This window comes from Oryzias latipes, chromosome 5, assembly GCF_053564925.1.
Source record: "Oryzias latipes strain Hd-rR chromosome 5, Olatipes_Hd-rR_3.1".
Lineage (NCBI taxonomy): Eukaryota > Metazoa > Chordata > Actinopteri > Beloniformes > Adrianichthyidae > Oryzias > Oryzias latipes.
This window is the reverse complement of record NC_136241.1, coordinates 13,515,784-13,539,792: the sequence shown is the minus strand read 5'-3', so window position 1 is coordinate 13,539,792 and position 24,009 is coordinate 13,515,784. Positions and strand designations below refer to the sequence as shown.

Genomic DNA, 24,009 nt, shown 5'->3' with positions numbered 1-24,009 from the left:
AATTTAGGATACTGTATGTTTTTTGTGACTATTGAGCCTTTTATTTATAAATTTGAACTTTAAATGTTTACAATAATTGACTTTTAAAAGTGTTGTATATTTCTATATATGTATTTCTATCTGACTCCTTAGGTTGTTCTGTTATCAGACACGGTTGTGTTTTTTTTTCCACATACCAGACATGTTTCGATGGACGTCTTCCATCTTCATCAGAGTCTGTTTGTTTCTTCATATGTATGTTTAAACATCTTTTATTTTCAACAGCAGCTCATTCAGGTTTCTTTCTAAATAAAATAAACCCAATGTCAAATAAGATCTTCCTGCTGCAGCAGATTTACTTGAAAATAAAATAACTTGAAAGCCAAGTAAAATGTGATTTTTAAAAATCATTTTGTCTTTTTCTTCATTTACTATTAAATATGAACATGACAAATTTATGAACATGATTTTCTTTTTAAACCTTTAAATGTAAATGCAAATGTATACTCTTAAGAACTTTGCATTAGGGGCTCAGAAAAAGGGCAGCTTAATCCCAGCTACATATTAATCAAATACTGCCCCCTAGAGGACATCAAACGCAGTGTAACGTTTCCTCTTTACTAACAAAAAGCATTACAATGTTGGAAATATTTTTAATAAATAACTTTCCAGCCTTTGAAATACTAAGACTTTTATCAAAGCAGAAATTAATTAAACAGATATTTAGCATCAAACTCCCACTGTGATCATCTTTTGATCTATTTTGAAATTATTCCCTGTGGTCTTTTAATTATAAATAATTAATTATAATTATTATTATAGCCAACATTTAAAAGAAAACAAAAACGTATTGTTTTCCAGAACAGTTTCTGGAGAGCAGCAGTAGTAAGTTTGAAATTCAGCCACCTGTGAGTTGTGAGCGGGACTGTTGGTGCGGAGTAACCCTACCCCCACTTCCCATCATCCATTTGTTTACACTCTCTCCCGCTAGCCTACAGCCAATCAGAACTCCAACGTAACATTACTGGTGCAACAAAAATGGTGAGCAATATTGGAGCTATCCAGCTGTACAGTTTTGATCCAGTTTCCAGCTCGGACGAGGAAAACGAAGTCGTAAAACTGATCTACTTGTCTACAAGTGGATGCATCAGAATGAAGCGCAGCAGGAAGCTCGTGGTTTGCCGTAGTAGCTTCTACGTCACACCTAAAAGCTTTTTCCAACAGCATTTTTTCATCTGCTCATGATTAACAACGATTCCATTAAAGAAATACTCAGAAGTATAATTTTGAGCTTAATTTTCTTTACACATGTCCTCCATGATGAGAAAAACACCACAAGATCGTGCAAAAAAACACAATTTGTTTGGATCGTTGAAGAATGAATCTGTGGTTGTCATGAAACATCCTAAAGCACATTCACTGGGTACTTTTCAGGCATTTAATAATGTTGCTCTTATGTAAAACAATAAGAATTATATATTTATACATGTATAATGACACTGCTGGTTATCTAATGTACAAGTACATAGAATGTACACATAGATTCTGTAGCACACATTAACCAAAAGATCATTTACATCAGGATTATTTTGTTGAATCATCCTTTTGTTTGGATCTGTAACTAAATTAGAACTTTTACTAAGTAAAATATGAAATCATGGCAAAGATATTTTATAACACAATAATACGTACAAGACTAATCCATTCTTTCAGGTTTTTTGTCTCTACATTTATCTCTGATTATTTATAAGACGATCAAACTGTTTTGATCCATCATATACAAGCTAATCTCAGGAATATTATTCCAAAACATGGAATGAACGTGAAGCTACAAGCGGAGCGTTAGCTGATGGGTTTCTCTGATCACAGGAGTGTTAGTTGGAGGAAACCACCATGTCCAGTTCTTTCACCCCCTCCTGGGCAGACGTGAGCCCACAGCCGCCTGACAGGGGGCTGGCAGACTTGGGCCCCACTGCAGGGGATAGGGGGGCCTGGACCAGACCAGGCTTCTTAGGGGGGATGGGTGGGGGGTGGCCCCTTTCTACTCTGGAAATGGTGGGTGATGGAATCCTTTGGGGATTTGCACCGGCAGCCCTTGCGGGGACAGGGGACAGGGGTGCTGCTAGGCTGCGGTAGTCTGTACCAAAGGGGGAATTGTTGGGTGAGGCCGGTTTTGTTGATGCGCTCTGTTGGACTGTGGTGAAACGAGACAGAACCTGAGTGACTGTGCTCCTTGCCATCTGCTTCACCGGGCTGGCCTCGGGGGAGGAGCTGCTGGTTAGAGGGGAGGTGTCCTTCGGTGGAGGCGGGAGAGCAGGTTGTCCGGCCTGGGATGGCGGCTCTGGCTCAGTTGTGCTCTGGAACTTGTGGCGCGCCGCGTGGAAACGTTGGTTGATCCCAGCCTGGTACGGAGACTGATACGCTCCGGGACCCGAGCTGCCTGGCGAGCGTTTGGCCAGGGCGGGGCAGGCACAGGGGGAGGAAAAAGCAAGCGTCGGGGAGGGCATACTAGAGGAAGGAAGTGGAAAACTGTCTGTTCCATTCTGGAGGGACATCTTCTCTGTTGGATTGGTGGAACTATGGTACCCATTGGTCTCCACTGGACACGTGTGACTGCTGACTTGTTGCTGGTCAGCTGAGACGTCTTCCTTTCTGTCCTTAACCATCATGATCTCCACCACACTGCTTCCTGGACAAACCCTTGAGTCCCATTCACTGTTTTCTGCCTCCACCGACATCATCTTGGTCCGTCTGATTTCTGTAATCCCATGAGCCTCCTCCAGCTTCTTCAACAGTTCTTTCACCTGGTTGTAGAACAGTTACAGCATTAACTCTCTTGTGTAAATGTTATATGAAAATGGGATCAGGGTGACGTAAAGTTTCCCACCTGTTGCTGTAGTTGACGACACTGAGCTTCCTCCTTCTTCAGGCGTGAGCGGAGTTGCTCCCGCTCAGTGTCGAACTCCGCCAGCTGCTCCTCCACCCTCGCCTCCATGCGCAGAGCTCTCGCCCGCTCATCCTGCAGCTCCTTTCTCAGGGCCTGACATGCCTCCTTCTCCTACAAGAGAAAGGATCTTTGGAACAGCAGCAGCAGTCGTGACAAAGGCCTAACAACAGTACAAACTGGATGCAAACGTGAAGAAAAACCTCTTGAGGCTTTTTGTCCCTATATGTGATTCTGACTACACTGTGCACTTGAGCTTGTATGCGGTTTGTATTGTTGGTATTCCCCTTGCCTATATTATTTAGGATATAGAGGGGCATATTTTAGTGTTTGGGCAAAGGATGAGCTCTTTTTCCCTTCAGGTTCTTTCAACGTTGTCCGAGTGGTTTGATCTGCTCCAAACAAAAATCAAGACCAGACTGAACCACAATTCTTACCGTTTAATTAAGACATTATGTTTGAATGGTTGCTATCTGCATGTTTTTAACTGCATTTATGAAAAGTAATAGATGTGCATTTAATCACTATTGTTTATATCTTTATTTAGGACAGGAGATCAGAAGATTTTGAAGGAAACAAATGATATTTGTCACTTCAAATGATGTCACACTTCTATGTTTTTCTGTAAACAAAACATAAACATCAGCCTGTGCTGTTATGTTCAGAGTGGTGCCTTTAGTTGAATAAAATTATTCTCCTCACTTTACTTTGCCTCTTCGTTCCTGCATTTGGGTCGTCCTGATTCCCTGTGACATTTCCTCTGACAGTTGTGTGACGATAGGTATAGGCATAGGTAGTTTGGCGGAGATTTTTACGCCGGATGCCTTTCCTGACACAACCCACTGAGCCGGACTGGGGACCGGCACAGGGAAACCCAGACTCTGGCCCTCTTGTGGCTACATAGTTAGGCTGTAGGGTAGGGTTGTGCCGATGGACGATATCATCGTCCATCGTGATGGGTGACTGACATCCCGATGGAGAGACCACCATCGTGATGCCACGCCCCCGCCACGTTGCGCGTCGACACCATAAGCCGCGGTTACACGTACAAAATATCTTGATGGGATCAATGGTCGGATTAGAATCCAACCGTGTAAATGGGCCCAGAAAAATGTTTTCAGAATATAAAAACGTTCACTAAGGTCACAATTTCGGTCGGAATAAATCATTCGCACACGCGCAGTATTCACACATGCGCAGTTTGAAAACCGGAAGAGGATACAACTTCCGCCGAGCGGCTTTTTTTCCAAACTTTATTGAATGTAACGATTCAATACAAAACAATAACAGCGCCGAGCGGCTATATACATTGACATGTCAGCTCGGTAAAATACGAGACGATCTTCTAAACGTGCTTTTAATAATGTTACGGTTATTATGAAACACCTCTTCGCTCATCATTTGAATTTTAATCCGTGTGGTCAGTGCTTTTTCTGAACGTAGCCAGGATTAGCAGTATGCTAACACACGGGCTAACAACATTAGCTTTGGAGCTGCGGGACGGATCGCAGTCTTAAATCTCCCACACATACCGCTCATGTACCCCCCCCCCCCTTCCCATCAAACATAAAGCTGTAAATCTGCCCTCCGCCGGTCCACTTCGCTAGTTTAAGTGCGGGAGCGGACTACTTCTTTTCTATTTTGTTTGTTACTTTTTCTGTTAAAGTCACTTCCCTCAGTTTATACTGGATCATCGCGGATTAACTATTAGTTGGGAAATAAAATGAAAAAAGCAAAATAACGAATAGCAGTTATATAAGAACGAAAAATGTAAAAATACCCCCCCCCCCCCCCCCCCCCCCGACGATGTCATCGTCCATCCCGATGGTTGACAGCAAACATCGTCAACGGCCAAATTAGGGGACATCGCCCAACCCTACTGTAGGGCGAAGGGTCTTGCCCAAGAACCCCCCCTGGAAGATAAACCCTGGTTTCCCATGAGCCAGTCCTGCACGCAGCTAACTGAGCCGTCCAGACGCTTACAAACATGATTATTGTGGCAGAATATAAACAGTGGTGTGATAAATTTGTGAATTATTTCATTCTGAGGTAATTGGTTCATAGAGTGATGGAAACAGAACTGAGGTTTAAAAAAATAGAGCTGCTTCAGTATTTATTATTTACAAAGTAAAAACGCTTTTATCATTTTGGGACTGGAAGTAACTCAGGCTTTCTTAAAAATGAAAAATACGTTTTTTTTTCTGTGCATTGCGTTCTGCGACCTGATTGGCTGTTGATGGTGTTCCGTATATATTGTACAGAATCCATGCAGGTTGTCAAATTTACACAAGTTTTTGATTGCTAGCAGATCGTTGCTTTTATTCTATAACTCTGGACTTATTTTGGAAAACCATGACAGTGTACAGCGGGTCGAAGATTTTGAAAACAAAAAACAAGCCACAATCAAGTTTTTTGATTTGAAAAGTGTGAATACCTTGTCAAGTTTGTGGCTCAGCTCGGTCAGACGGTGACCCTCCTCCAGAGCCCGGGCACTCGCCCATTTGCACTCTTTAGCCAGAGCACAGGAGAGGTTTCTGTGCTGAGCGCGCTCCTCCTCGAGCTGCTCAGTTGCACGCCATTGTTCTTTCTCCAGCCTACGGACCTGACTCCGTTCAAACTCCAGCTGTAGACACACGCACACACAAACAAAGAGCAACATCAACACAAACGCCTGCTTTTGTTTCACAAATCTTCCTAGAGTTCATAGGCAACAGGATTTACTTGGAAAATATTTCGGAGGAAATCTTGTTACCTGCTGCTGGAGACGCTCCCTGTCTTTTTCCAGGATGTAAGTGACATCATCTCCATCAGCGGCGTCCTCTGCGTGCCTCCGCTTTTCTTCCTCCAAGTCTGCAATAACCTGAATCGAGGGTTTCATTTTAAAGTTTAGCCTAAGATAGTAGCTTCAACAAATAACGTGTTATGACCACTGATGCCACATGATTAATACATTTTTTTTTTAATGCTTATAGCAATGACAGTTCTGTGCCAGTGTTTCCACATTTCCACTCTTAAGCTCCAAAACAAAACCAAAAAAATCTGGACAATCCTGTCTGGAAAAGACTTTCATCATTTAAATCTCATTTAATGGCATCCTTGAAAACACGTCTGCAGTTACAAAAATAACTAAAGTTAGCAGAATAAATAACTGCAAAGCTGCTCCAACAAAATGAAGATGAGTGTAAAACAAAGAGCTGAAAAATAGATGCAAGTACTAGGGATGCCACAAAACTGAACTGTATGTTACACCATTAAACTGAACTGTTGGGAAAGTGAAGCATTGCATCCCTACTGCATTCCCATAGGTTTACGTTGAAAGAGTCAAATGCACATTATGCTATGTTTTATTATTTTTTGTTTCAGTTGGCTTAGTTTTGCCAACTGAGAGGAATTCTTTATTGCTTCTTGCTAATTAGCAAATTAAGAAAAAAATATTTTTCTGAATTTTTCTTAGATCATATATCAAACTGAAACAAAACCCAAAAATTAAAGATTTAACCAAATCGTGAAGAAAATGTACTATTGCATCCCTAGCAAATGCTGTTGTCGAGAGGACTAGTCGGTTCATTGGTTCAAATCCACTTTTCAGTTGTCCGTTGATGCACACTTTGTTTCTCTGTCCAAACTCACCCTTTTGTGTCTGCTCTCAGCTGCAGCCAGCTGGGCCAACATTTTGTCCTGCATTTTCCTGCAGTGGCTCACCACCATTTTCAGCACCACCAGAGGGTTAGATGTTGGGGAAGAACGGCCCATGTTCTGTCCTCCCACGATCTCGCTGTCTCTTTGCAAGGCGTGAAAGGGGTCGCTGAGGTTGTAGTTGCCGTAGTGCTCCTGGATGAACATGTGTTTGCATTGGGCCTATAGGCAAGAAAGACAGAATCTCTTTTTATATCCCTTGATGGAGACACAGTGTGTTTGACATTAACCATTGACTGTACAACATATAACTGGACGGATCGAGTGTGACGTCACCCATAGAAAAGCCTTACTTCCAGTTCCAGCCAAAAGAAGTCAATTCAGTCCCCATTTTTTAGCAATATGTCCTTCGTCATGTTGGAATTAGATGTCTTCAGTAAGCTGTGATTGGTCCGTCTACATTTCTATGGCAAAAACTCTCTCCAATCAGGAGTGAGCATGTTAAAAGGCCACACCCCTTCCAGTGAAAGCGGGCTTGGGAGAATCTGTCAATCAATTGTTTCGAACGTTTAATGCAAGGCCACATACTTTTATTAAGGGTATCTGATTGGTGAGTTGAATAACTTGTGCTACAGCAAAAATATCATGAATAAAATAGGATTAACAAGAATATGTTAATAAAAGGTAGCAGAGCAAGAAAGGTTATTCTGACAAACATAATGACTAAATAACAGCTGTTTATTTCTCAATAGTAGTCAATGGGGTTTCAGCTTTATGGGACCAGCAGGTACTTCCTGTTTGAAACGTGAGGAGGGAGAGGTTGTTCAGTAAAGTTCTCATTTACTGTCAATGACATTAACACTGTCATTTGATGTTTTGTTGCATCAGTTTTTGATTTATTTCCAGTTCTAATTGTGCCATTTTACCTTCCAAAAAATGTATTTGACACCTTAGTTCCATATATTTCTAAAAGCTAACTTTCATAATCATCAGTACGCGCTTTAACGTGACTTTGACTGTCTTAAACCTGAGGCTCTGGAGCCACATGTGGCTCCTTTACCCCTTCACTGAGGCTCTTTAAAGGAAATGAAAAAGGTTTGAACTTTAAAAGTAAATCAAAATGTAAAAGTAAAGTAAACTAAATCAAACCTTTTGAATTAATTCACAAAAAGTTCAGGTACATATAACAAGTCAAACTGAAACATTTTGACAGATGTTTGTGTTAGAAAATCAGTTGGCAGTCAAAAAGCACAACCAGAATTTTACTTATAGGGCACAGAATTATAAGAGTTTTTTTTTTTATTTATTTGGAACTAATTCAAAGATTTTAAGTCTGTCTGATCATTAGAAAATTCCAGTAAAAGGTAAACTTTTTAGGTCTAATTTAATTTTGGTTGGTCATATGAACATATTTTTGGGCAGAGATGGACCACAAATGGTAAATAAACTGTTTTAAAATCACTGCTGACATTACAATACCTATTACTACATTTGCTGCATTGAAAGGTTCTGTGTAGAAGGAAGTCACGTGAACCTCTTTTTAAAGTTATATGCAATTTCATATTTTGAAAAAAAAAAAAACAGTTTTCCTCTTATGTTTGTTTTACTTATATAAGAAAATAGGCCTGCACAATAAATCGCACATTTAGCGTTATCGCGTTATCAAGCTGTGCAATACACCTATCGCAAAAGACGGCTGTAACTTTAATAAACCTTAAATGTGCTTTAAGTACTTAACAAATCAAACAAATCCCTCTTTGCATCTGACCGATCGGCTGGAGCCCTTTTATGTTAGATGCTCACCTCCTATGTAGACTAGGGTTGACTCTTATTGAAATTAAACTATTGCAATGAAATGGAAATTGTGTTTTCAGTTGTTTTGATATTTGTTTATGTATTGCAAGTTATATCATGTCATCGCAATATTGATCATTTATTTCGCAAATCGCAAGTTTCCCTCATTTTGTGCAGCCCTACCAAAAGAGCAATAACTCATTTATGTTTGTCCTTTTAGCAACAATAACGTTTTTAAAAAAAAGCAGTGTCTTATTTTTCTAAAAGGTTAAGTAATACTGTGTGGCTGCTTCTGGGATGAGGTCAGTGAGAAATCGACCTGAAAGGGTCCTTAGCCGTTGAAGGTTGCAGACCCCAGTCTTAAACTCTTTGACTTGTACTTGACATAATCTGTAGTCACTTATCACTAATTATAAGACGAAATCAAACAGACTTAGTTCTTTCATTCCACCAGAAAGTGCTGGATAAGAGAAGAAGCAACAGATGGTGCATGTCTGCCTACCATTGGCAGGACAGCTGCTCCATGCTGGGCTTTGGCACAGACAGACCTGGTCCGCTTAACTGTCAAAAAAAAGGAGGGCTACAAACTGTGAGACGTTTCAGGTGTGGCAGATGCCTTCAGACCCGTCGTGAAAAGGGGCTGACGAGTGAGAGAAATGGAGTGGTGCTGTAGCAAAGCTTGTCTTGGTGGGGTTTCAAGAAAGGAGGATCAAGAGATTATAGAGAACTGGATCCTCTCTGGCAGGGCAAGGCCAGAGCTCCTGATGACTGATACCAAGTTAGCTGGAGAGGTTTAAAGTGTAATCAAGACAGTAAGCAGAGAGCCAGCTCTTTCTTCTGTTACCACAAGGCCTCAGTTCATAGTTAAAATACTATTAATCCTATTGCCGCTTTGTTTTCAGAGGAAGGTTTCCAGTTTGAAATATTTCTGTGCAGCTATTAAGGACCCAATTCATTTATTTACATTAGACAACTGAGACTGTTACACGAAAATGCACAAGGAGGATTGCCAAATGACATAAGGTGCATCTACTGGTATTGTTATTCTAGTGGAGTCTTGTTAAACCCGAATCCTGTTACTTTTTTTATGATGTTTATTGAGAACAACAGAAAATACTTGCAGACAAGAACGGGAACAATACTCAAAATTTCACACTATTGACTTTAGCCAACATCTCAGCAGATCGGTAACAAACGTAGGCGTAAAAGGATTTGACACGCATTCAAGGACGTGCTCATCGCGGGTTCTTGAACGCACATTTAGCCCAAGGTGTTCACACTGGACAAGCAGGGAGGGGCTAGTCTTTTTTTTTGGAAGAGGCTATGTGCAAAATATCAAAGTGGTACAAATCTCGTGAATCTTGCTTCAGGCTTTTTCTTTCACAGCTCTATTACAATATATGAAAGATTTATTAATTTCTCCTCCATGATTATTTTTGAAACTGTTGGCACTTCCATGAATTAAAAAGGACACTACCCATACAGCATTACCAAATACAAGTCCCTGATTGGTCAAAGTTTGACCTGGTTCAACTTTCAACATGTGTTCGATGGACATGCGTTTTGTACATAGAGCCCAAAAAGGGACCTAAAAACATACATGTCCGAAACACGCGTTTACAAAGACTTGTAATTGGAATGACAGCTTGAAGAGGTATTATCGAGGGTGGTTGTAAAGTAGCTTCACATGAAACATATAACTCTGATCTTCCTGACCAAACCAGTCCAATGAAAAGGTCATGAAAGCATTAAACAAATGATTGCTGCCATTATAATATAAGTTTATTTAAAATCAGTTCTAATGTGTCTTGTGTTTAAAAAAGTTGTATAATCTGTTTTTTCCTTTAAACTATCCTTTAAAAAGGGATCTATGCTTTCATTTTCAAGAAAAAGTGATTCGCATTTAAATGTCATTAAAATATGTTCTAAAAGATGGATTTACTGTTCCTTATGACTTAAAAAACTATGGTTATTATTTATGTTGCTATTTTAATTGGTCTGTACTTTGAAATTTAAAATATTAACCAAAGACAACTTGGTTTAGAAACAAAAAAAACTGGTGCCAAATCAGCTGGCCAAGTCACTAGTGGATGACCTGCAAGTCAGTCCCCATTTAGGCTAATGTGAAATGTTTGTATTTTCCAAAAATGTATTTTTCCCAAAACCTTTTCATGGTTAAATAATTATCCACCACAGCTGGAATAGTGGTGAGTATCTTATTTTATTTCATATTAAACAGAACATTTTTTTTGTGTGGACACCACTGGAAACACAAATTCATATGATGGTGGAATTGATGTATGTGACACTATTCGCAGAGTGGATGGGAAAACCCAAATGTATTCCCCTCTTTGCACTTTCGTTTTAATTATGACACAGAATAAGCGGTTTTTAAGTTGAAAATGAAAAAGCCTTTTCAAGTATTGATTTTTAATTTTGAGTCATTTGATGCAGTTACATTTTGAAAATGAAAAAACATTTCTGTTAATCCATTTTAATTGTCAATTTAGACATTTCTAAATTAATTTTGCTACACATTTACCAAAGAACTTTTTGAAAATGAAATATCAAATATCATTTTCATTATCATTTTAATTAAGTGACAGAATAAACTGTGTTGAAGTAGAAAATGAAAAAGCATTTTGAAGGAATGCTTTTTCAATTGAATTTTGAGTCAAAAAAATGCAGCTTCATTTTCAAAATAAAAAAGCATTTCTGGCTTTGACTTATTTTTAATTATGCTAGAGAATCGCTTCCATAAACCGCACCTTTAATGGGCATGTTCCAAAAAATGTCAAGCCTTCTGTTTCCCACCTATTAGCCTATTTCAGAAGGAACATCAAATCTAAGCGATGGCAAACGCAGGGGCAAAAAAAAACTGGCTCCAAATCTGTTCAATAAAACCCATCTCTTCTTCTTTTTACAGCTGAAATGTAATCTCTATCAACGCAGACTTTTCCCTTTCGTCATCTCTTTGGTTCTTTTATTTGGACTTAAATAAATGGACAGTTCCACAGCATAAAGAAAGGGGGATTTTCTTTGCACCAGTTGGTTACAGTTAACGAGAAGCATAAGGGAGTGAAGAGGAAGGATTTCAAAAATACCTTCCAACTTTGCTTTGCTTAAGTCTTCCACCCCCAAATGTACTAGAGTTTATACATAGAATCATGCCATACATTTGGAGCACACGTCTTTTAGGCTACACAGTCTAGCCTCATTATTCACGCTTTTGTCTTTTGGCCACAGTTCCTGGCATCCTGCGTGCTTTTGCATGGCTGCCATGGTTCCAGCTTATCTTCTGCTGACACACGCCTGGAGTCTTTCACATGAGCAATGGTGCCTACAAGACCTTCACAACACAGAGAGAGAGTGACAAATACTTATCCTGCTCCAGAGCTCAACACATTTTAAAACTGCTCTGTAAAACGGTGCTCCCATGCTCAAGCATGTAATTAATATTTTTTGCTTGGAAAGACTGAAATCTGCCAGGCAGCACAGCCATAGGGAAAAAAATGAATGCATTTTCATTGCACTTAATTCAATCAACTGATGAATTTTAGATAAACAACTAAACTCAGAGCAGCAGTTCTGCAAAAGGGTAAAGCTTCCTACAGAAACTTCCTTTTGAAAATTTGACTCAGTCGCATCATGCTAATGTCATAGCTATTTAAAGGCTCATTTCCTATTTTGGTTGCTCTAAAAACTCAAACTAATGTCTATTCCTTTCCCAAAAGTACAAGGGGTTGACTACAGGGCTTTGTGTGCCAAACACAAGTGCTCCCAGACACCAGCTTCCTTTTTAAAAACCACCGAGTTTGCAGCTGCAGAAGTGAGTCACATGTTAAAAAATTAAAGCAGATGGTCAGCATGCCACCAGTGCTTCTGCAGAATTGAATTTAAGATATAAAAAACTGCCTTTGTTGACCCAATATGACCAACCAGAGCAACAGATCATAATGTGCAAGTGAAAGCCAGCAGACTTTTATCTAAATACTCCAAAAAATACAGATACCATCATTGATGTTGTTACTATGTTGAAACTAACAGGAATTACATAAATATTGGAAATATTTTATTGCGAATCAAATGACCAATGAGTACATAGATTCTTCCAAGTAAAAGTGAAAATGAACTATAATGTAGAAATAACATACTGTAGTGAGCTTTTAGCATGTATTCAGACTGGAAAAATCATTTGTTCCCGACCAGGTCTGCTTAATTTGGTCTGGATCGAGTCCTGAACCTTGCGTTTGGTCTGTATTCAGACTGCCGTCAAGCGGACTTTCTTGTTCCAGACTAAAGCTTGTAAAAAAAATAATGTGACTAAAGATCTCTTCACTCATTGGTCAGGAATTAAGAGGGCGAGCAACGCGACTAGAGGCACAAATTATTCAGGTATTGTGCTTTTAGTTCATTCAAACTTTATATTTCACACACGCCTGTATCAACGTCAGTCTGCAAGACGAATACTGGCAAGAAGACAGCTAAGAAGGTACGCTGATAAGTGTTTATGACTTATAGATTGTTGGTAAAACAGTGAGAAGCAAATTGTATCACGTTAAAAATAGTTTTGATGAGCCTGAATTCATCTGATTACATTTCAATAAGTTGCTGTGTCTCATTGTTGTGGTTTTATGGAATTATTTTAGGAGAATTCTGTTCAGGACACTACAAGGTAACTTTTAGGATAACAAGACTAGAACCAATACGGGTACGGTGGCCGCTTTCTACTATGGGACGCATCAGAATGGAGAGGAGCATGGAGCTTGTGGCCCGTCCAGTGTACATCCCAACTACAAACTTTTTTCAAAGACATTTTTTCGTCTGCAACTGATTCACTACAATTGGAATAAGGCAAAACTCAGAAACGCAGTTTTAAGCTTAACATTCTTTATATAGGTCCTCCATCATTAGAAACAAATGCCACAAGAAAACGTTAACAACACCAAAAACATGAGTTTCATTAGAGTGGGTCTTTTTGTAGCAACAGAAGAATATTTTCCTTATCATTTACTTTGATGTGAAGGACAAACCCCTGATTGCTTACCACAAGTCGCTTAACACTAAAAAATAAAATGTTACTTTTTGCAGTAAAAATTGCGATACTGTAGGATGAAATGTAACCCATAACTGATTTAGAAACTGCTAAAAGTATATACGAAGCAACCATTTTTTCATTTGTTTAGATTATTCTGAACCATTATGCTCTTTTAAGTATTCTGAAGCTGGAGACTGAGCGAGTCAATGGGTTAATGCTTAAGCTGGAATGATGAATGAAGCCCAACCACATTTCCCTCAAGCTTTAGTTAAGGCCAATGTTTATTTATGCACTCCTACTCTGGTGCGCATGGAGTCTTCAAGTGCGCCGTGTGCTGTAACTCTTCTTGCCTTAGATGGCCAGATCACTGGGGAAATGGAGGAATGCGGTCCAGACACAACACATGAGCACTCTCTACTCCAACGGCTGCTGCTCCACTTTATTCCCTCAATGGAACATTTAAGGCAAAGGCTGTGGACAGCATCCACAGCTGTAATGACTGTAAAGTTTAAAAGTTTATGGTAATAGTGTAATATGGAGAGTTGTTTAAACCATTCATATGGCTTTAATTAATTTTGCAGAAGTGTTTTTCTAAAGAAAGTTGCTGGTTACGGCTTAACCATAAACCCCCTAAATAAATAATTAAATGTCAACTAAATATTGGATGAAAAAACGTCAACAGACGGTGGCTCTGAAGGCTTAAAAAGGGGAAAAGGGGTTTTTTTTCCTAAATTTTTCTGTTGAGTTGTGTTTACATGTCATTTCAAAATGCACATTTAAGCAGCCTTTAAACCTTCAGCCCTCTACCTTCAAAAAATGAATTTAAACCTAGAAATGCGTTTTTTTAGAACACAATTATACAATAAAGTAGAAATTTTTTTAAGTATTCTGTGGCAATTCAGAGGAACAAAGCCCTCTCTCACTTCAAAAGCAGACAGAAACTATCATCAACTGTAAAAGAAAATGACTTTTGTTGGTGTTTCCAGAGCAGTGCTGAACTGCACCATACTAGAAAAAGCAAGTCACCAGCTAATGTTGTGTGTACCTTAAGGGCTTCAATGACAAGGTCCCGGGCCTCCAGTTCTCCCTCCAGGATGCTGAAAAGCTTCAGCAACTCTGGCTTGCTCAGATTCTCCATGTTCAGCTGTGACTGTGAGCGACAGAGAAAGATGGAGACAGTTTTTTGTTTTAGTATGATCACATGAGATTGTTTGCAGTTCATGAGAATCTCTGCTTCACAGACACCAGATTCCTTGTGGAAACCTCCACCCCCAAGCAAACACACAGAGTAAGGGAACCCAAAAAAAGCCATTATTCTTGCTTCATGGGGTTTCCCTTAGCAGCCCAATAACCTCTCAGGTTTGTAATATAAACAAAGCCCCCCTCCTGTTTCTTTACAAACTTCCACACTCAGACAAACTTGATTTATGAGCTTTCTTCAGGGTGAGTGTTTATCATGACAGGGAGTCTTTAAGTAAAGCAGATTTTTATTCCTCCTTTAGGTAAACAACCTCAAAGTGTTATTTACGTTCTGCTTTGAGGTTCACTAAATTACTTTTCTGGAAGAAAAAAAAAGTGCTCTGCGCAAATGACAGCTAAGATAAGTGTTCTCCTTACGGCCGTGTGGGGAAAAAAAGTGCGAGCTGATGTGTTGACAGGGTACGGAAAAGCCGGCTACCTCCCCGATTCCATGAAAATAACGAAGCTTCTGAATCCCATCGTTTTGTTTTGCTGCAAGTGGTGACAACGTTATGTGGTCCCCTTTGTAGTCTCTGCACTCTAATCTCACAGCTGCTCCGCTTCGGCTGACAGGCCCTGCGGTGAACAACATCCCAAACCTCCAACTAAACCAGCCCAGCGAGCACATGCAGGCCTCTCTCTTCAAAGAGAGATCAAAGCTGCTAGTGAGCATCCTATTCAGATGAGAATCATCACAAGGGCCAGATCATCAACATCACGCTGGCTTTACACCAAATAGTAAGCATGCACTCTACCTTGAACCCCAGAGATGCTATTTCAGTGGCTCAAGATGAAAAGTCTTACTCGCCTGCTGTTCAGCTGCGTTTAACACCTGGAGTAACATTTCCACCACAGCTTTCCACACCGTGACGTCTTCAGGAGAGACCACGTCTCAGAGGAAGCTCCTGCTTTTTTAACTCCCCCGCAGAAAGTCAACAATGATTAACTTTAATTCACTTCTTGCTTCTTTCTTTGCACAGAAGTGAAAAGAGGAATGGTGAGCGTGCATCCTCTCGATGTTTTTACTTCTGTCCTCTCACGGTTTGCGGCTTCACCGCAGGAGCAAAAGAGGCCAATTAAGTTCCAGCATCTTCGCATTCTCTTGATTTTGGGTTTACAGGCTTGCTCGCTAATTTCACAGGCCGCTGTAATTGCTGTGAGAAGTGTGCAGCAAAAGCTGTCCAGGCCTCCCGAAGTTTGCGCTCGTTGTCATAGTTGTTTGGCTTCTCATCGCACTAATGATATTCCACCCAACTCTCTAACTGCATTTGGTAATTATATAGCAACACACACATGGCCTGATGATAGCATGGGAAGCAGAAAGATTCCCACATGCTTGCCAAGCTCAACTTCTGATGACGAAAGCCCCGTCGCCCATAATCCTTTTATCCCTGTTTGCTTTAAGCTTGTGAGGCCATGTGGTTCATCTGCAGCACATAAACGCCTTAAGTGCACACAAACACTTTTACTAAAGAGAGGGGGAAAACGTTATTTTAATGAGCAAGAAATGTTCTGCATGTCGGGGGAATTTAAAGTCCCACTCCAATCCTGTTTTGATCTATTTAAAAAGTGTTTTAATTATGATAGTCGTGTTTTTTGGGGAAAATCCAAAAACCCAGGTCGTTTTCTAGGACATAGTTTCTGAAGTGCAGCAGTAGTTCGTTAGAAATTCCAATCCGAGTTGTGAGCAAGACAGTTGGTACACAGTAATGCCGCTCCTGCCTCCTGACATCCATCTTTCTACACGCTCTCCCACAAGCGTACAGCCTCCCACACCCATGACATAATATTACGTGTGCAAACAACAATGACGAGCAATATTGGAGATATCCAGACGTACAGTCTTGAATCAGATACCAGCTCAGACGAGAAAAACAAAGACATGCATCGATCTAGTCTTCTGCAAGTGGATGCATCAGAATGTAGCAGCGCAGGGAGCTTGTGGCTCTCCTTAGTAGCTTCTTCATCACAACTACAAGCTTTTTCAGACTGCATTTTATCGTCTGCTCCTGATTTACAATTATCAGAATAAAAAATACTTAGAAATATAATTTTAAGCTTACATGTTTTATAAATGCGTTCTCCATGCCACAAAAACGTTTTTCATCAAAGGGCCTATATCATGCAAAAATCAACTTTAAATTATGTTAATTAGTCACGAAAAACAACCTTAAAGTGGTATTTTGATCCATTCATACATTTCAGAGCATTCCTCTAAAAGCCTGAGCTCTGAGCACCAGCCCCTCCCAATCCATGAAAACGAGCGGGTTTTTGCATTGTGACATCACAAGGTGAGGACCAGCCCCTTTCAGGAAGAGTCTGCGCTGCCAGCACCGCCCCCCATGCTAACACACACACACCCACTTTCTCCACAGAGATAGCGGTGTTTGGCAAAAAAATAAAATAAAAAACAGGCCTTTATTTTATATACACAATATGCACATCCATCTTTGGAGAAGTTTGGACGATGTTCGTTTTTGTGGGAGAAACACAGACACGCTGCTGAGGCTGGCTATAGGCGGCCATCATGAAATGGGCGGCGGTGCCTCAGAGATGAGTGGTCTTCCTTCTGCGTAGGAAAATTAACTGTGAAAAAAACTAATTTCTATATTTTTTTTTCACAGTTCTGTAGTGTGCCAAAGGTAATATATTATCATATATATGGATATAGTTTACTCTGAAAGGCTTAAGAAAAGCATGATATATATAGACCCTTAAGTAGTTTCACAGTATTAATAATCTGAGTATTTGAGAATGTGCTTTTATATTAATCAGGACTTAGACTCTCAGGATGGGGACTATAGAGCAGGTTATGAGCAGGAACCTGAGCTCTGCTCTGAGATGGAGGGTCAACAGATGGGAAACCAACGCAGCCTGAGGTCTCCAGGATTTTCTCCCAGCCAGGCTGACCTGATTCCGCCTGTCTGGAAACCGAACTGGGTTTATTCCTCCTTTAGGTAAACAACCTCAAAGTGTTATTTACGTTATTACCAAACAGGTCAGTCTCCTCCTGTCAAACTAAAGCGACCTTCATGAAAAGAACGCAGCAAAATTACAGAAGATGCTACTAAACGTGTTACGGTTAATTAGCTAATGAAAGATGGTTTGGTTTATACAAGGAAAGGTTTTGCCACGAAAATCAAGTAAAAGTCAAAGGTTATGAGCAAAAATGTGTCTACGAAAATCTGAAAGTTAAGAGTTTTTTATGAAATAAAAAAAAAAGAAAAAACCGACGGTTTGGCCTGAAATTCACTTTTTCGGGCTATACCAATCTATCTTTCTTTTATAAAAGATTCGGCGCGGGGATTTCTTGTCGAGAGGTCCACACAGCCTCAACGAAAATAAAGTTAGCACAGACTCCTTACCTTCATGTGTTCGAGGCTTTTTCAGAACTCAAGCATGAACTTTTTCTTCGCTTGGAGGATTTCTCTCACTTGGTTTGTGTTCTCAAGATTCCGACGCAGCAGCGGAACACTGGAGGCTAAATCCGCTGACCGACGGCCGAGGCAGCCAATGAGCGAGGACCACATCCAGATCCTGACCAATGAGGGACGAGTATAGGAAAAAGTTTGAGTCAGTGAGATCCAGCCTGTTGAGTTCGGATAGACTTCTTTGTTTCTTGAATTTCTATGGAAGTTTTTTTGAGTCATGATTCAAAGTTATTAGCAATTCTCAAGAGTCAATTCAATTAGCAATTTAATCATCCACTTTAAAAAAGCCTTTTTCAATTGAAAATTCAGGCTTGGAATATGAAAATGCAATAGCAATTTAAGATTCTGTAATAACATTTTACAATTCATTGTAAAATTAAAAAATTACAATTCAATATGACAATTAAAAAATTAAATATTAAATAAATACAAAATCTATTGTATTTTAAATTGTCATGGGTTTCTGATGTCCTAATTAAAATTACAATGCATTTTGCAATTTACATTTCAATATCAAAAAATAACATAAATACTTGCTTTGCTGTATTTAATTTTAAAGTAACAAAATGTATTCCATTGTAAAATGCCACACTGTTTTTGTGTCAAAGTTTAAATCAGATTGAAAAACAGCGCCCCGGTGTAATTCATTTTTGTTTACACAGCATCGCGCTTCATGTGTGTCAAAATTCAAATTTAAATGCAAACTGTCTGACTCTCAAATCTGATTGATCTTGTAAAGTGCCTATTTTTTATTTATGGATTTCTTATGGCTAACTTGTTTGTGCTAGCTTTATTCCCTTGAGAACAAGGAAAAAAGTAAAAGTGAAGTAAAATACAGAGTAGTATATTACTTTTTAAATTAGGGAATGAGTAACATTTAATTACAATTTCATCCACTAACTAAAGCAAAGTAATTAGTTGCGCTTTAAAAGTAATTTACCCATCACTGGCTAGATCACACAACTTATTTATTTAGTTTTTAGTAAATCATGCTAGAAGGTTTTAGATATACGTCTATGTAGAGGAATACGTGCTCATAACAAACGTTTAACGAAGTCAAAGCTGCTGCATTGATTTCTATAAAATAACAAATAATTGACTTTAATAGTCTAATAAAGTAGCAATGAATAGTAAAACATGGTCACACTCACAAAGAGAATAAAATATAGCTACAAAAACAACGAGGTTTGTTCTGTCACGTATGGATTTATGAATTTACTTTATATGTGGAAATCTGTTGATGTTTGAGTGATTTTTATGTAATTTATTTCATTTGATTTTCCAGGTGTGCACACAATGTGGTTCAAGTCCAGATGCTCAAACAACATATTTGATTTTTTGATTTGAAATGGTTTATTTCAAGCAATCAAATAGAAATAATACACAAAAGCAATATAATCATCAGTTATACATTCATACAGTAACTAATCAAACTTAGGATAATTAGACATAATTAATAAATATTGCTTGAAAGGGAGTGGAAGGAAGCGAACTTATATAATCCCACCCCGTTATACTATAACCATTTTATTACATGATTTATCAATATCCGGTTCCTAGGTTTTATCAGACAGAATTAACAATCATAAGGTATCAATAAAGCACATGCCAAAGATGAATTACTTAAGTACTACGTCAAAAATAACTATTTTAGAAATCAACATGGCAAATGCAGCATCTGAAATATATGCAAATTATGTTACTTTTAAAAGTCATTCATATGCTTTAAAACATAATACTATATCAGTAAAATAGACACAACACTGTTACAGGAATTTTCATAGCAAAATTTCATCAAGTATCAAAAGTTAAAAACATGTGCAAAATTATGCTACATTACATTTTAATCAGTGTATGTGATCAACTTCAACAATCATAAACAATGAGCACATAAAAAGGAGGAAAGAGCAAACAAAGATGAGGAAAGAGGAAAAAAAAAGAAGAAAAGGGGTAAAAACTTTAAGAATGGTTGCCAAATCTTATCAAATAATGCTGGATTCTTTTTCCTATCAATTCTTATTCGCCCTTGTTTGAGGTTTCAGTGCTTTTATTTGCAAATATTTCTATGTACAAAAGTTGTCCATTAAATATTTCAGAGATGTTCAATTAACATCACAGACCAGAAAAAAAGATGAAAGATGCTGATGTATCTACTTAAACCAGCGTTAATTTTTTAAAATAATTCTAGCAATTAGCATTTTAATTTGAAGGAATATTTTTGCATTCAATTTTTTAGGTGGTCACAGGAAATAAAAGGGACTTTCAATTGACTCCAATAGCCTCCTTTGCAGGAAGAAGTTGTAAAAAAAATTAAAAATAACAGATGACCAGGCAGGATAGATTTCTTGGAAATGCGTGACACCGTCAATATTTGTTAGCTTATGTTCAAATTCATTTTGATTGATCATGAGCTCCAGATGTGACTGAGATCTCATGTAAGGTCCAGCATCAGAATCATTGGTTATTTTCACAAAAAGCTGCAACTTGATCTGTAATACATCAAAGCTACCAGTAGAGTGCAATGCTCACACAATACATATATTTCAATGATCAATAGTTCTGTCATCCACTATAAGAATGTTCCAATAACTAAGAAAAGTAGGCAGTAAAAGGCAAGAACTGGTTTTAAGTGTTGCTATCAAAATGTTTTTTTTTTACTTGTTTTGATAGACACTATAATTTAACATTATTTGAAATCTATGGCAAAGCAGCATATTTGTTATATAAAATAATTTCATCTTTTTTTGTACTTAGCTATCTTTAGGGTATAGAAAGCTTAGAAAATGATCATTCCTGAAAGGTGCTGGTGCTTCCCCAGCACTAATAAAGAGTCTTTATTTCAGGATCCTCAATTAAGCTCCTCTGTTCAGCTTGCTAACTGGCTTCTGTGTCCCTCTGAGTGACTATTCCATGTCCTTGTCTCCCTTTTAAAACAATTTAATTAAGCTAAGTTTCCCATTTAGTTTGGTTTTGTTCAAAAAAGACTTATAAATGTTTCTTTGACTTCTTGTAAACCAACTAGATGCATCTTTATAAACATTGCTAAAGATTTTGCTGTCAATTTACAAAACCTTTATAATTAAATAGTGAAAGTGTCATGGTGGAGGGTGGCTCGAGAGCCGGGTGGACCCAGACGCAGAGGCGGAGGCATGAGGATCAGGGCTAGTGGGTTTTAATACAAAAAAGAACAAACAAAAAGCGCTGCGGAGCAGGATGACAAAACAAAACTAAAACTTACTGTGGCAAGGCATGAGACAAGGAACAAGGCATGAACACCATAACAGGGATAATGGACCAACACAGGAGGAAGGCAGAGACGAGACTTAAATACAGACAGGGCAGACAAGACACAGGTGGACACGATCAGGGCTGATGGGGACCAAAGGAAGTAAAACTCAAGAAAACAGACAAGACAGGAGACTTTCAAAATAAAACAGGAAACAGAAACAAGACAGAACAAGGACCAAAAACAAGACAACAAAATCAAATCATGACAGAAAGTATGCATTTGGGAATTCCAATTCAACTTTTGAATAAAATATAAAAACATGTATGATTCATTTCTACTCTTAGTTACAATAAACCATGCAAAAAGTTGATCTTTTTAACCAAATCTTCAAATAGATTACTAAACATTTTTGAAAACTTAATTCTTTTCTAGGTATCTCTGCAAAGTAAAAATAAAAAATGTATAGAATATTTATTAAGATGATCAAACATGAGTGTTTGTGTCTATGTGAGGATGCTGTTTCGTCGTCCTAGCTGGAGGTCATGGCATTGTTTTTCTTCTTTTGGATATATATTCTGCCACATGTTCCGTTTGTCCCAGGTTGACCTCTAGAGGGGGTCTGCTTGGGTGCACACAGGGAGACACCCCAAAGGAGGGCCAGCTGATGCTCATTAAACCACTGACCCCTGTAGTGGACCAAACCATCAGCTGGGGAAAGGGACGGGCATAGGATACTATGCAATGTTTTAAGTCCAATTTCAGATCTACGCCCAAAATGCACGGCCATTGAACGTTAAAAATTAAACAAAGTCAAATTTTAACTAAACAGAGGCTGATGTGACATATGGGTAGTATTCTTTTTAATTGCCAACCGTTTGAAAATTGATCATGAAGGAGAAATTAAGATTTGTGGTTTGTGTCTGACTGGAATTATATGATATCTAGTCAGAATAGAGCTGTGGAAAAAAAAGCCTGGAACAATATTTGCAAGATTTCCACCACTTCCACATTTCACATCAAGCCTCTTCCAACTGTAGGTTACAGAGATGCACTAGTAAACAGTAGTAAAAGAAGAAGCCCCTCCCTGCTTGTGCAGTGTGAACACCATGGGTAAACGCAAAGGCTATTCAGGAATGCACGTCACATGCCCATGTTTCTTGTATAGGTTGTGTAAAAAACACAGTCAACTATTGCCAGTTTTTTGTTTGTTTACTAGATGAAAACATTGTCAAAACTGTTAGTTTTAGTTACTTTTTTATTATCAGTTACTGAATTTCTTGTTTAGTTACTAAATGTTGAAATGACTAAAACCTTACCTTTTACATGACATGAATAACCAGTGATGTCATGTTACTCATCACAGTTTGAACTTAGTCACTTTCTAACTGAGTCAAAGAGGCAATTAATAGTTAAATGATCATGTTTAAGGTTTGTTTTAATTTACCGGTGCTCTGCATGAAAAATAAAAATCTGAAGACATGGCGAGAGAGAGAAAAAAAATGGGTCAATATCAACAAAATAAAACACAAAAGTAACATGTATACAATAAATGTATTGAATGGCCACAAAAAATGAACTATTTCTGACATAAAGTTTTATTTTTCCAAAAAGAAAAAGTATTGTTTGAATATCAATAATAGTCTTTTTTTATTTAAAAAATATCATGTTGAAAAAAATCATTTATTGAAAGGTAAGTGTGTTAGAATTCTCAGCACAAATAGTTCTGAAGAAAATGTTCTTTAGAACTACAAAAAACACACTTATCCTCTAATATCTGTAGCTGCAGTCTGAGTCATTAATGACTGCATTTCAAAACCTAATTTCTGTGATGTTATTCCCTATTCATTGCTTATTTCACCCCATCATAGATGTCAGGAACAACACAGAGAGGATGCAGCAATAAGGAGCATACACTTTAAGGCAAGGATTGCTGTAACTATAGTATCAGAGTTATAGCAGAAGACAGCAATAAACTTTGACCTAATCTGAGGCAATTTGTCAGCATCTGTTGCCTGGCACCCTGTTTTATTGGAAGGGGTTAGTAATTCAGGTGTTGCTTTGTATTTACCTCCTTTTTGTGTTTGTGTTTTGATACTAAATATTCATACAGAATACCTTTCCAGAGTGTGGGTGGATATAGCCTCCAAGTACACCCAACTTAGTCAGTCAGTTAGTAATACACGTGTCTCATTTGATGAATGCAAATGACTGCATGAAGAAATAAAGGTTGGAAAATAGTTTTGCTTTGCCATTAATGTGTACAGGTGCCAATGTGTATGTTTTAAATGAATTCTCAACGGTCTGACCTTGAAGCCGTCCTAATTTATAATTTGTATATTTTCAAAGTACTGTCGTAAAGCGTCAAAGACCCACTTCAATGGAAATATGTGTTTTTGCTGTTTTTAACATGTTCTTGTTGCATTTTTCTCATGATGGAGAACGTTTAGAATATTAAGCGTAAATTTGCATTTCTGAGTAGTTCTTTATTCAAATTGTGGTGAATCAAGAGCAGATGGAAAAAGGCCATTGGAAAAGCTCGTAGTTGTGGCAAACTACATTGGCAGGTCACAAGCTCCCTGGTCCTCTCTATTCCAATGCATTAACGTTTCAATTTTCCTCATCTGAGCTGGTATCTGGCTCAAAAGTTGGGGTTGTGAGGGGCTTTAAGCCAGCGGAGAGGGTGTAAGCAAATGAATGATGAGAAATTGGTGCTGGCTTA

At 38.5% G+C, this 24,009-nt stretch overlaps 1 protein-coding gene across 1 annotated transcript; it reads right to left on the bottom strand.

Annotated features, from left to right (window-relative positions):
• Positions 1–1,403: 1,403 nt before the first annotated feature.
• On the bottom strand, positions 1,404–18,135 carry LOC101164718 (CTTNBP2 N-terminal-like protein). Its single transcript, XM_004068775.5, has 7 exons — positions 17,996–18,135; positions 14,437–14,541; positions 6,554–6,781; positions 5,676–5,783; positions 5,358–5,546; positions 2,867–3,037; positions 1,404–2,783 (listed from the first exon to the last, which is right to left on the bottom strand). The coding sequence occupies exons 1-7, from the start codon at positions 17,999–18,001 to the stop codon at positions 1,854–1,856; spliced, it is 1,737 nt and encodes a 578-aa protein (XP_004068823.1). The 5' UTR covers positions 18,002–18,135; the 3' UTR covers positions 1,404–1,853.
• Between the last annotated feature and the right edge of the window lie 5,874 nt (positions 18,136–24,009).